The 13289-nt window shown below is 45.3% G+C and overlaps 2 protein-coding genes across 2 annotated transcripts; one reads left to right on the top strand and one right to left on the bottom strand.

The window, feature by feature from the left end:
- Positions 1-1075: 1075 nt before the first annotated feature.
- Positions 1076-4714, top strand: LOC117847162 (probable ADP-ribosylation factor GTPase-activating protein AGD11). Its single transcript, XM_034728327.2, has 9 exons — positions 1076-1615; positions 1740-1795; positions 2296-2389; positions 2701-2776; positions 3132-3292; positions 3441-3621; positions 3711-3833; positions 3940-4035; positions 4208-4714. The coding sequence occupies exons 1-9, from the start codon at positions 1545-1547 to the stop codon at positions 4493-4495; spliced, it is 1146 nt and encodes a 381-aa protein (XP_034584218.1). The 5' UTR covers positions 1076-1544; the 3' UTR covers positions 4496-4714.
- Positions 4715-5399: 685 nt separating this feature from the next.
- LOC117847618 (cation/H(+) antiporter 20) lies at positions 5400-7968 on the bottom strand. Its single transcript, XM_034728855.2, has 3 exons — positions 7682-7968; positions 6044-7057; positions 5400-5955 (listed from the first exon to the last, which is right to left on the bottom strand). The coding sequence occupies exons 1-3, from the start codon at positions 7862-7864 to the stop codon at positions 5794-5796; spliced, it is 1359 nt and encodes a 452-aa protein (XP_034584746.1). The 5' UTR covers positions 7865-7968; the 3' UTR covers positions 5400-5793.
- Between the last annotated feature and the right edge of the window lie 5321 nt (positions 7969-13289).

The raw sequence follows: 13289 nt of genomic DNA, 5'->3' as shown, positions 1-13289 counted from the left end.
GGGGAGAGAGAGAGAGAGAGAGAGAGAGAGAGAGAGAGAGAGAGTGAGGGGAGGAGGCGGCGGGACCGGCGGGCGAGGCGGAGGTGGCGGGGCTGGCCGGAGGCGGAGGCGGCGGTGGCGAGGCGGAGGCGGCAGGACTGGCGGGAGGCGGCGGGACCGGCGGGCGAGGCGGAGGCGGCGGGGTGCCGTGCGGCGGGATCTGGCAGGGAGAAGTGAGAGGGAGGAGAGAGGGGCAAGGGGAGGAATTTTGGACAAGGGGGACCACTTTTATCCCCTTTAGTCCATTTTAGCACCCCTTGGAGGGGCTAATGGATTATGGGGGGCTAAAGTTTAGCCCTCGAGTTTAGCCCTCCTCTTTGGCATGGAGAGGCTAAAATCTAGTTAAAATGGAGGGCTAAACTTTAGCCCCCTTCCCAAAGACCCCCTAAGTACATAAAACCCACAAACTGAAGATTTGAATACTTGAACTCTTTTAAATGGTTCACTCCAAGTAAAAATGAAGTCACCTACTAGATGTTCACTCTACTTTTGCCTCTTCTTTTTCCTCGGTGCATGTTAAAAGACTAATATAGTGATATGCCTGTATGAAGCTCCTTCGCAGAAGAAAAAAAACGAGGAACAATGTATGAAGCTATGGCAATATACCATGTGAGTTAGGGCTTCTGCCGGTTTAACTTTTAAATTTTAACTATTAAGTATAAGAAAGTTTAAGTAGATCGGCAATCTATGATATCTGTTACTATATTTTGATTATTATAACTATTTCTATTTTAACTAATTGTATTTACTCGAAATTTTGTTTTTTTATAAAATTTTACTAGTTAAACTGCCATCATATCAGGATGCTATATGTATAACATATATTTGTATGAGATGGAGTAATAATATCCTAAAAAGTGTTCAAAGTTTGTTTCAACTCAATAATTTGGACAATATTTACAGAAGATTGAATCCAGCCAATCCTTCTGATTTTGTAGCCATTCCACTGAAGTTTTCGTGGGCCGACCGACTGACCAAGAGCTGCACTCTGCTAGTCTCGTCCCCCAGCCAACCATTTTCAATTTTCTCACACCACCAGCGGTCGTAGTCGGCCTCGTGGCCATGGCCGATTGCCCGCCAGGCCGCCCTGACGCCCTCGGTTCTTGCTGGCGTGAGTGGCGTCGCGGCATATTCCGCCTTCCTCCAGCGGAGGACTCCTCATTCCTCTAAACTCTGCCCACACAAAAACAGATAGAATTGCCGTCACCGCCTATTCTTGGCCATACCGCGTCCCGCATCCAACAGCATCAAGGGGGCAAAAAACCAAAGACGAAGAGGGAAGAAACAAGAAATCGGGCGAATCCTTGACGCGTCCCCGCTGGTTCGACGCCAAATCTCCCGGCGTTCAACTCCCATTCCCCTACCCTGTTCGTTTTGCCAGCCGATTCGATCAGGGCATTGCACCGGACTATAGTTTTTTATTTAATCGTGGGGGTGATGGCGGGCCACCTCGTTCTTCTCCTCTTCCACGAGTTTAGGAGGTAGAGGAGGAGGAAGAAAGATAGATGGAGAGGGAGCGAATGGAGGGCAACAATCTTCTGCATTTCCTTGATACCCCAAGCGCCCATTACAGAAGGTGCGCGTTTTGTCCCTTCTGATATCTAATTCCGTTCTCTGTAATCTCCTGTGTTATCTTGCGCTGGCATGCCCGTTTCCTAGGGATTTGCAATTTGATGTTTTGCCCTCTCTTTCTCTTGAAGGACATGCGATGGATTTGAAGCCGAAAATGGTGGAGATGATCACTCTGATGCATCAGGTTTGTCTTTTGTTTGATATCCTCCTCTTTCCCCTTTTGCATTCTTGAATCTTTTTGTGTATTTATCGAGGACGTTACAATGTTAATAATTTGGGGAAATGATATGGACTCAGGTTATAAAGCATACATGCTCGATTTGATCGTGAATTTCTGAAATTTGTCGTTACATTCTGCTGCTGGAGGATGCCAATGTTTTACTGAACCTTGCTGTCTATTTGTTTTTCCCATTTTGCTGTAGCCATCGATTTCAATGTTTTCTTGCTTGCACCGTGTCTCTGATGAATTCATGTCAATTCCAGTGCCATTCAATTTCTTAAACTAAAAGCTCGCACGTTGTGAGAGAAATTAAACTAAATAATCTTATGTGATGAATGATTGACAGATGGAGCTGCTGGTTCAATTTTCTTTGTTTGTTTAACTGCCAATGCCTGATTCATGTGTTCCCGCTGCAAACGGCTTCTGTCCTCCAGATGATTACTTGTGATTATTTTCTGATACAGATCCGGCTACTGCGAGGGAAATGTTGGAGTGTCTGTTGAACCAACCAGCAAACAAATTCTGTGCAGACTGTGGCATTCCTGATCCAAAATGGGCGTAAGTCTCTAAAAGAAGTGTTCATCCCGAACATTCAGTTTGGCTTATCAAGAAATTGCTAGAGTTGTCAATTATGTCACACTTGATATCTAACTGATGCATTCTATTTTGTTGCTTCTTGCATCAGATGCAAATTTTCAGTCTTTGGTCAATTTCACAAACCCTAAGGATCTAATATTGTTTTATATAGCTTTAGTAAGTAGTGTTAGATCTGATTGTTTTGACAGGCATCTGTTTTTTTCTGACCAATAATATTGCACTGCTTATCCAAAATGGGCATTAGTACCATTTAACTTCTTTTGCACTTGCAGGGCCTTGCCTTTTGGGGCATTCATTTGCATTAAGTGCTCCGGAACACACAGAAGTCTTGGAGTGCACATATCAAAGGTATCCAATGGACTTTCCTCTTTGTGCTTTTCGTAGTTCCTTTTGTTCAGGCATTTTTTCCATTTTCAGTTCCACCACAGATCAGCTTATTCCAAATTTCCATTTCTATGGTTGGAGCTACCCTAGAAAGCAAGGCTTCAAAATGTTGATTTCTCAAAAGAAAAAACATATAGCCTCCATGACCCATACATGTGCACTGCAGTCACTCATTGTTTCTCTTGTCAAAAGCAAGAGGCATCACTCTATTACCGTATGCCATGATTAATGGATAATTCATAATAGTAATGCTACTCTATTTTTACTGTCACAGAACTTATGCTGAACTTACCGGATATTCATTTTTAATTGAATATAGGTGATTTCGGTGAATCTGGATGAGTGGACAGATGAAGAAGTCAATTGTTTAGCTGAATCAGGAGGAAATTCTGTTGTTAATGCAAGATATGAGGCCTTTTTACCTGAAAATAAGAAGATAAAACAAGAGTGCTCAACTGAGGAGCGTAACGATTTCATTAGGTACATATTGAGTAAATTGATTATATCCTTAATACAGTTCTCCTGCCCTTTCTCGAAAAAAGGAAGTAAATTGATTATCAATACTTGTCCTAACTCTATCTGATGATTTTTTGTCCCCCCCCCCCCCCCTCTCTATGTATGTATGCAGGAAAAAATACCAGTTTCAACAGTTTGTATGTGATCCACAATTTTCATGTCCTTTACCACTTCATAAGAAGAATGCGCCAGATAAACACCAGCAGCACAATAGCAACAGACATGGTTTTGGCCATGCTTTCAGGAATAGCTGGAGAAAAAAGGATTCAGATAACAAAGGACTAAAGAAAATGGTGCGATGAACTCACTGATGCTAAATATACAAGTGTATGTGGCACTCAATATAATACTTTACATTAATGGTGTGTTTTTCCTGTTTCAGTCGGATGTGGGAATGATAGAATTTGTTGGATTAGTTAAGGTCAATATCGTAAAAGGCACAGATTTAGCTGTTCGTGATGTGATGTCAAGTGATCCATATGTGATGATTATTCTAGGGCACCAGGTAAGCACATTTTTATTGGCAAATATGGCAGCTTGGTTCTGCAAAGATGACTGTTCTCGTTTTCAATTCCTTTGAGACTTCCAGCTAACACATTCATATTTTTCAGTCCATGAAAACAAAAGTGATAAAGAACACACTGAATCCTATCTGGAACGAAAGACTAATGCTTTCGATCCCTGACCCAATTCCACCTCTTAAACTGGTATGTATTCATTTGTTTCGACTTCTGAGAGGTTGCAATTAATCCCTCGAGTATTTACCTCGTTCATCTATCCAGCGACATAGTTTTCCCTGTAAATATTCACTTCAGATGAAATGTTTTGTTCAAACTCTGCACTGATCAACCTTCTGTTTTTCTCCCCCACCTCAAACAGCAAGTATTTGACAAGGACACATTCAGCTCCGATGACCGGATGGGGGAGGCCGAGGTGGACATTCGGCCACTGATCGCAGCAACGAAGGAGCACGAGAACTCAACCATCACCGAATTGACAGAGCTCTACAGATGGTCGGCCAGTGAAGACAGCAACGGTGTGCTTGCCAAGGACAGCGTGATCTCCATTGCCAATGGCAAGGTGAAGCAGGAGATCACGCTGAAGCTCCAGAACGTCGAGCGCGGAGAGGTCGAGATCGAGATAGAGTGCGTACCACTTAGCCAGTAGCAGCTTCATCATGCGCAGAGATGGAAGGGAGAAAAAAAAAAGGGATGAAACGCAGAATGCTCCATTGTTGCGACACGGACACTGCTTGACTATGCTCAGAGACACCTTCACTTGTGCGTTTGCTCCGTGCCTATATTGTAGTGTACATGTGTGAGATATGTTGTATGGTAGATAGGCAGAGGGAAGTCATCATCTATATAACTCTGATTTTAGGCTTCATGGTTGGTTTGAATTGGTTCTCTTCAGGCATATATTTGAACGGTTTTTAGTGGATCCCCAGACCCCGGTGGTAGCTGGTACCAGGATGGTGAAAAGAGCTTATCTTTTGCAAAATGCTACACTGGGGAAGACGAGAGTGAAGGATGAGGTGGTACTACAACGCAGAGAGCATTCTTAAACATAGTTGCAAGGATTGTCGAGATGATTTCGTATAGTTCGTTTCCTATCGGGTTTTTCCTAACGCTACGTATGGCTGCTTGAAAAATGTCCATAGCATTTCTTTACTTTCCTCCACCATTGGAGCAATATTTTGGGAACTGACAAAACATGGTTTTATTAATTGCAACTGCGCAAAGTGGCCCTTGGGCATCTTTTGACGCATGAACTATTGCTCATGTCCGATTGGCCTTCGAACTCCAACGTTGGACAAATTTGGCCCCTCAACTATCAATTTCGTGTAATCATATTGGCCTCATAATAAATCACACTGATTTTGCACCACGTCACTTGACAAAAGCATCTAGCAAAACTGTATCTTTGTTTTGGCGAAAGTCAGAAACGATGAAAGAGATAACAGAAGGGAGATGACAGATGAGTAAGTCATAGGTGACACTCACTGGTCACTGCCATGTCATCTAAAGCCACCTTCAAATGATCTCAAGGAACCAAAGACATGGTTTTGAAGTTCAGGAGCTATAATAAGACTCTGGCAATAATTATTCAAGAGTCAAAAGGTTGACTTCTTTGGAAAGAAAAATGTTTTTTTTTACAAAATACTAGTACAAGTGTAAAACCATAAATCACATTAATCGAGCCTTCTCCATGGATCTCTGTTCGTGAGATAGAAACTTGAGAAATTTGCCATGAATCCATGAGGATGTTGACGTAGGTGTGAACACACACATACATGGAGTCCTACACTTCCTCACGACAGTTACGTTCGTACATTACATATCTGCAACCCTGGCACTGAACAGTACTGATCAGCATCACCTGCCGGCACGCACATCGTACTATTACAATACATACAAGAACACAATAACATGGAGTGTTGACCCCTCTGAACCTCTCGGCTTGAGCTAAGCCGGGCAGGCGTCGCCGCCCTTGAGCTCGGTCCCGTCGCTCTCCGGTGTGGTCGCCGTCGGCGTGCTGCGGTACAGAGCAGCCATGAACGGCGTCGCGAGCACCGTCGTCGTCAGCGCCATGATCACGAAGATGGCGAACGTTGTGTCATCCAGCACCTGCACACCCACAGGTATGTATATATGTTAAGAAAACACACGTTCAACTCGCGTTTGAGTGCCAACTGCCAACTTGCACGCAACAGACCTTCCTCTCCTTGCCGATGTTGAGCACGATGAGCTCGACGAGCCCCTTGGCGCTCATGGCAACGCCGAGCGCGGCGGCCTCGCGCCTGGCCATGCCGGTCCAGGCGGCCACCGCGAACGTGCCGCCGAACTTCCCCAGGAACGCCACGGCCACGACGAGCGCGAGCATGCCCCACGCCGCCGCGCCGCGGATGGTGTCGACGTCGGTGTGCAGCCCGCTGGTGGCGAAGTAGAGCGGCAGCATGAGCCCGGACACCAGCGGCGCCACCGCCTCGCCCGAGCGCTCCGCGAGGCCGCCCTCCCGCGGCACGGACAGCCCGAACACGAACGCGCCGAACACGGGGTGCACGCCGATGGCGTCGGTCGCGGCGCCGGCGAGCAGGGCGCAGGCCACCAGCGCTCCCGAGGAGGCCAGCGCGGCGGTGCGGCGCGCCAGGCGCGCCATGAGCGGGCGGAGCGCGCACAGCATGAACGCCACGAAGGCGGCCCCCGAGCCGAGGATGTAGACCGGCGCGAGCTCTGAGGCGCCCGTGGGCCCGCCGCCGCCGCCGGAGACGGCGAGCGCGAGGGCGAGAAGCGCCCACGCGAAGACGTCGTTCACGGCTGCGGCGGCCATGGCGGTCTCGCCGAACTGCGCGCCGAGGAGGCCGAGCTCCTTGAGGATGCAGGCGAGCACGGGCAGCGCCGTCACCGAGAGCGCGGCGCCGACGAACACGCATAGCGGGAGGAACGCCGCGGCGTGGTGCTGAGGCGACGGGACGGCGAGCCTGAGCAGCGGCACGAGGCAGGGCGCGGCGAGGAACGGCGGCACGATGCCCGCCGCGGCGACGGCCACGCTGCGCGGCCCCGCGCGGCACACGGCGCGGAAGTCGAGCTCGAGGCCGACGAGGAAGAGGAAGAGCAGCAGGCCGAGGCCCGACACGGTGTCCAGCGCCGCGGAGCTCCACGCCGGGAAGATGGTGCGGCGGAAGGCGCCCCACCGGCCCAGGGCCGACGGTCCCAGCAAGATGCCGCCCTGCACGAACACGCACGCGTTAACTTGCCGCGAATATAAGCAAACACACCGATCATATTATAAGCGAAACATATGTTGCCCCTTGTATCGCTCGTGCGGCTGATCGTCTGCAGCTAGCTCAGATGGCTTGTGCCATGCTCAACCCGAGAGGTCCGTCATCCGTCCATGCAAGACACTACATGATGACTTGCAAATTAAAGTTATCTTCCCCCCGAACTGATAGATGACTTGCACACTGTAACTGTTAACTGTTACACACACCGTTTATTTGTCTAGAGAATGCTGTTTTGTTCTGGTGTAGGACGCACACTTGCCGCGTGCCGCTTGGACGACACTACCCCTGTAGTTTCAACACGAGCATACTAGACCCTCCTAAAAAGATGGAGGAAAACAAAAGCATGCCAAGCAATGCGGTTGGGGACGTGTGAATGGTTAGAGATCTGACTTAGCAGTTCATGTTCATCACTTGTTAGCTTTGCGGGCCATCATTTTCTGAAGATTTGGTGATCCGCATATTTGATTTCCTGTACGTGGAAATGATCATATACTTTTGGTTGCGTTATTGCTAATATATACTCGTCGCGGGCTCATAAGTTTCAACCACGAATGAAAACAACAATATACCAGGATCTCGGCGACAACTTTCGGTTGGCGCAGCGGCCTGAGCGCGAGCGCGAGGCCCTGCGTGACCGCGAGTATGACGGCGATCTGCACGGCGAGGAGCGGCAGCGCGAAGTCGAGAGGGTTCTCACCCTGCCACAGCCCGTCCGACGCCATCTTCACGGCCGTCGAGGAGTTCGCCGCCATTCTGATCGTGCTCGCAACAGCACTTCTCGATCGGATATGTGGCTGCAGACAAGTGTGTAGCTACAGCAAGCCAAAGACTAGCCTGAGCTGCTGCTGGTGCCAGTGCATGCATGATACTGGGCGGGCCAGCACGGGGGCTCCGAATTTATAGGCGTGCGCGCGCGGATGCAACCTGGCTGGGAGACACCTGATGATACGCTAGTGCTCAACTCTCGGTGGTGGACCTTCCCCATAATTTGGGGGAGAGGTGGGGACAAATGTGGGCGCGCGTGATCTTCTGCGTCCTGTAGGCTTGCAGCAGCAAATCAGTGGCAATCCGGCAGGTACCACGCTTCCTGCTCCCGCTGTGTCACAGGTCATCTCTCGTCATATCACCTCGCATTGCTGTAACATCTAAGATAGAGAGGTCACATGTTATAATCTGGGGTTTATTTGCTTCAGCTCGTAGACCAGCATTTCTAGATAGGCTTTTTGGTGGTTGTGCTTGGGGAGTTGGGGTGCAATCAAGATTTCAGTGACAACTCGGCAAAACAAGGTGATCTTAGGATTGTAGGGTGGCGTTGCGTACCCCTTTGATGGTGACAGATCCATGATGTACGGTCCAGTAGTGGACACGGCGAGACCCCTATGCGATGTGTTCTTCCGAGGTGATGAGATTGAGGTGAGGAGCCCCTCTAGCACCACTTTGTGGTTTCGTGGTGGTAACTACGAAGTAGTCTTGGAGTGGTCTAGATCATGAAATTCTTTAGTAAATTTTTTTTTGGGGGGGAGGGGGGCAGTGTCATTACGGCAATGGTTCCTGCATGGCGACGACCTTTTACGGCATAGTACTGTCCATTTCTCCTTCGGTTTATGATGTTGTGAAGCCATGTGTGGGGTTTTCGACAACTACATGTGCGCGACTTGTGGACAAGGATGATCTAGTGCCGTGGGAGCGATTGGCTTTGCATATATAACATAGGCCATCTCAACGACAGACATGCTTGGTGTTGTGGTGATTTGGAAGGTACTTTGTCTTTGCTGTTTGGTCTTCGATAGAAAAGCGCGATACTTTGTGGCGACCGGTGATGATAGAGTTGTAGAGTCTTAAGTCTTCGGATGTTGTGGCTTAGAGTTTTCTTTAACTCTAGGCTGTTTTCTTGTAACCGTCTCTTCTTTATTAATGAATTGGCATTATTTTGTGCCCGTTCGTTAAAAAAAATTGCATAAATCTAGTGTGAGAAGCAAATATGGCGGCTTAGTGATGCACGAAATGATATTCTTATACTTGCTTTTGTTTTGCAAGGATCATGTGATCACAATTTTATGGTTATATATACATAAGCTACCGTCATTAAAAATAGATTCTATTTTCAGAGATGAGTCGTATAAGCTAGAACCCGTAGAAATTGATTTTCACAAATGCGTCACGGAAGCAGCCGCGCTCCAGAAATGTAAACAGCTCTATTATGAGAAAAAAATCATAGCTTTTCATACTAAGTCCGACGGGGATAAATTTTAAAAAAACCTATAGCTCTCGAAGGCATCTACAACTTTATGTTACAATCATTTCACTTAAGATTGTTTACTGGGTCAAAATATTTATTATAAGTTCTGGAGAGGTTAAGGTAAAAAAAAGAATAGCATCACTCCATTAGTCAAGAATTGCTACGTAGGTGAAATGGTAGAGAGGCTATGCGTGAAGAGAAGGTCCGGTTAGATTCTGAGTGTGTGTATTTTGCATGAAAAATCGCATGACTTATATGATACACAACCTACAAAATAATTTTTGAAGTGTGATCTAAAAGATTCATTTTTCACAATCGACCACCTCTGGAACTGTATTTCTAGCTAGGTGTTGTTCTTCAATGACGCGCACATGTACAAATGATTTCTAAAGGAGGCTGCTGTTCACCCTCATTGTGTAAATGCAAGATTTTCATAGTTCTTTTAGTAGAGTCAGTTCATGTAAACTCCTGTACAAATACCTAGCCATCAGTTGAAATGGTCTTTTGTAGTAGTGTCGATAGCTGATGTGGAGTTATTAATAATTGGAAGACATAATTATCTCGATGTGCTGCTTCTGGATTCACGCTAATGAATATTACACCGTAAATAACCATTTTCATTTCCATCTTTGACTAACTACAACTACTTCTAACAATAACGACCTTATCGATCTCTCCTAGAGTAGCCGCACAAATTGCAGCCACAAACTGATAAGTGGTACATGCGTATACATCGCAGAGATACGCATGGCATAATGTTCACACAAATCATGGAAGCATAATAACCTTTCAGATAGCCGAAAAGAAACCTTTTGAGACATACTATTCATGCATAGGGGCAAGGTGAGCATGGATGCTGGAGAATCATCCTACACCCCCACTAACTAATGCTGCATCAGGTCAGAGTGGCGGCCCTACCAAAGTAGCTTTCAGCAGCAAACGCCGCGCGCCACAGGTAGCATCTCATGTGGTAGTAGCTAGCCCAGCTAGCTGTCTCAAACGTTCAAGGATCCTAGCTAACCACCATTACCCAAGCTTATGGTCGATACGATCTGAATGTTACATGTCAATCCCTGCACGTCAATGATGTATTCCATCTGCGCATCCATTAGTCATTTTCAGGCAAATAAAAAAATTATCCTATCCATGAATTGGTCCTTTTTCTCAGACGTCGTTTAGTCACACTGCTAGAAAAGGTGATGCAGCAGGGAGATCACAATGTGCCGTCAACATGACCGGGAAGACGACGATGATTGATGAGGGCCCTGGTTGGAACAGCCTGATTCGCACGGCTGCGTAGTGCGCTCAGCCTACGACTCCCTGGCCGCTTATTAGGGACGGCGTTTTGTTTGATGTAGCTATTGCTTGGACGAAGGGTTAAAGTGTTTTCAGGAATCTATCTCTTTGATTGTTAATTGGAAATACGCATGAGTAGACAGGTTTGCAGCACTGATGGCTACGGTTTGATGTGTGTGTGAGAGAGGGGGTTTAGTGGGGTCTGACCTGTCACTGCTGGATTGGACAGTCTCCTTGTTGTAGGCTGCCAAGTCAATCCGACTTGTCAATTAGCCAGTGGCTACAGGAAATGATGCGGATTTAGGGAACTATTGTTCATTTTTCCAATAGAGCTCATGATATTCCTTTCTTTGCTTAAATGAAAATTTAAACTAGGGCGACCCAAATTGTTATTTTGACCTATGTATATATGTATGCATGCATGCATGCATGCATGTATGTATGTAGACACACACATTAGAATTCAGGAACAGGGAAGTAACTTGTGGCTCAGTAACTTTTAATACAAATTTGAACTGTTTGGTTATTCCAAGCTTATCGAGTTACCGGAATATAATTATCTTTCTAGTGAGGTTACATATTTACTTAGAAGAGTATCATTTGGAGTTAGTAACTCATGCTTATCTCGGAATTATGGACTATATATATTAGTTTTATACAAGACTTCACATCCAAAATTGTTGGTAATATATAGTTGTATCTTGTATGTAAATCCATATTTCTACTCTAATTATTCAATCTTGATGGTCGCAGGTTGTTCCAGGAAATAAATAGGTATAGCATCAAATTTTGTGAAGAAAAGTAACATTTAAATCGATCATACAAAAAAGTAAAAGTTAATCGATTGATGGTACTAGCATGATAAAATCAGTGACCGTGACATTCCTTCAAAAATCCATTTTTTGGCATCCCCGGCCCATTGCGCCAGCCCTTTTCACACGCAGGCCGAAGCTTCTTCCCATCCCGCGCGATTCTGACTCTCGATTGCGGCCCGCAGCTTCTTCACTTGTGTATGGCCAAGGCCCAAGGGCCTGCCACGCCGCGCTTCTTGGCTCGCAACTGCATCATCCGAAACGGAAAAGGCTATAACGCGACTGGTCGCGCTCTCCACTTATCACGCGACGCGGGCTGGCGAGCGCTGACGCGCAGATTGTTTTTTTTTTGCCAAGGCCCGTCGTCAAAGAGCGGGCTAGTTGGGCTGCGTACATATTTGGGCCGAGCAGGAAGCACAGGTTGCCGAAGAAGCAGCTTGGTAGAGACGACGGTAGTACTGTAAGTTGCGTTGTTTGTACTAATTAATTTTTTTCCAAATTGAATGGCTATAATTATTTCATATTTGTCCGTTTCAAACTTCATTTGCACGGTGCATCATGTAGGTCTTCAAAAAATGATATCAATATTGCATTTTGCATATGTATTCAAGATTCTTTTTATACAACATAAGTAGCTACAATATCTACATAAGTTGATATAAGAATTATTGCATGGTATACAAGTTGACACGAGGCATTCCCTGAGGAAAAATTCACTGAAATTGCTACGGGACATTTTACTTGCTTTTGTTGAGGTTCGAGTTGTCACCAGGCATTCACGTAAATTTTCTTTACATTATTTGCTACTAAACAATCACTAAAGTTATTATAAGCTGCTGCTAGGTATTTGTACGTAAGTTAACAATATACATTCGTTGCGATTGCTACTGGGTATTGATAAATCGCTACAGATATTAGATCAAAGTCATAGAAAATCATAATAAAATATATATGAGTTGCCATATGCGTAATTTACATAAATTGATACATAACTTATATATAAGTTGATACACAACCTCTGTATAAATTAGTAGTATCACTACACATGAGTTGACACTGCACACAAAATGACATAAATATATATATAATATGGATCTTGTTTTAAGAAATTTAATGCGGAATCATCTGGATACTAGGTGCTAAACTTTAGCAATGTCACATCGAATGTTCGGATGCTAATTAGGAGGATTAAATATGAGCTAATTATAAAACTAATTGCAGAACTCCTGGGCTAATTCGCAACACAAATCTATTAAGTCTAATTAATCTATCATTAGCAAATGGTTACTGTAGCATCACGTTAGTCAAATCATGGACTAATTAGGCTTAATAGATTCATCTCTCGAATTAAACTCCATATGTGCAATTAGTTTTGTAATTAGTCTATATTTAGGGGGCGTTTGGTTCCCTTTGCTTATTTTTAGCACGTGTCACATCGAATATTTAGATACTAATTAGGAGTATTAAACGTAGACTATTTACAAAACCCATTACATAAGTGGAGGCTAAACGGCGAGACGAATCTATTAAGCCTAATTAATCCATCATTAGCAAATGTTTACTTTAGCAACACATTGTCAAATCATGGACTAATTAGGTTTAATAGATTCGTCTCGCTGTTTAGCCTCCACTTATATAATAGGTTTTGTAAATAGTCTACATTTAATACTCCTAATTAATATCTAAACATTTGACGTGACACGTGCTAAAAATAAGATGGTGTAAGAAAACACCCCTTTAATTAGTATCAAATGTCCGATGTGACACATACTAAACTTTAGCGGGTGGTATACTGCTCGCTATCCCATCCGGACCTGACCCAGCACGAAA

The sequence above is a fragment of the Setaria viridis genome, chromosome 3 (assembly GCF_005286985.2).
Source record: "Setaria viridis chromosome 3, Setaria_viridis_v4.0, whole genome shotgun sequence".
Lineage (NCBI taxonomy): Eukaryota > Viridiplantae > Streptophyta > Magnoliopsida > Poales > Poaceae > Setaria > Setaria viridis.
This window is presented reverse-complemented; position numbering and strand designations above follow the sequence as displayed.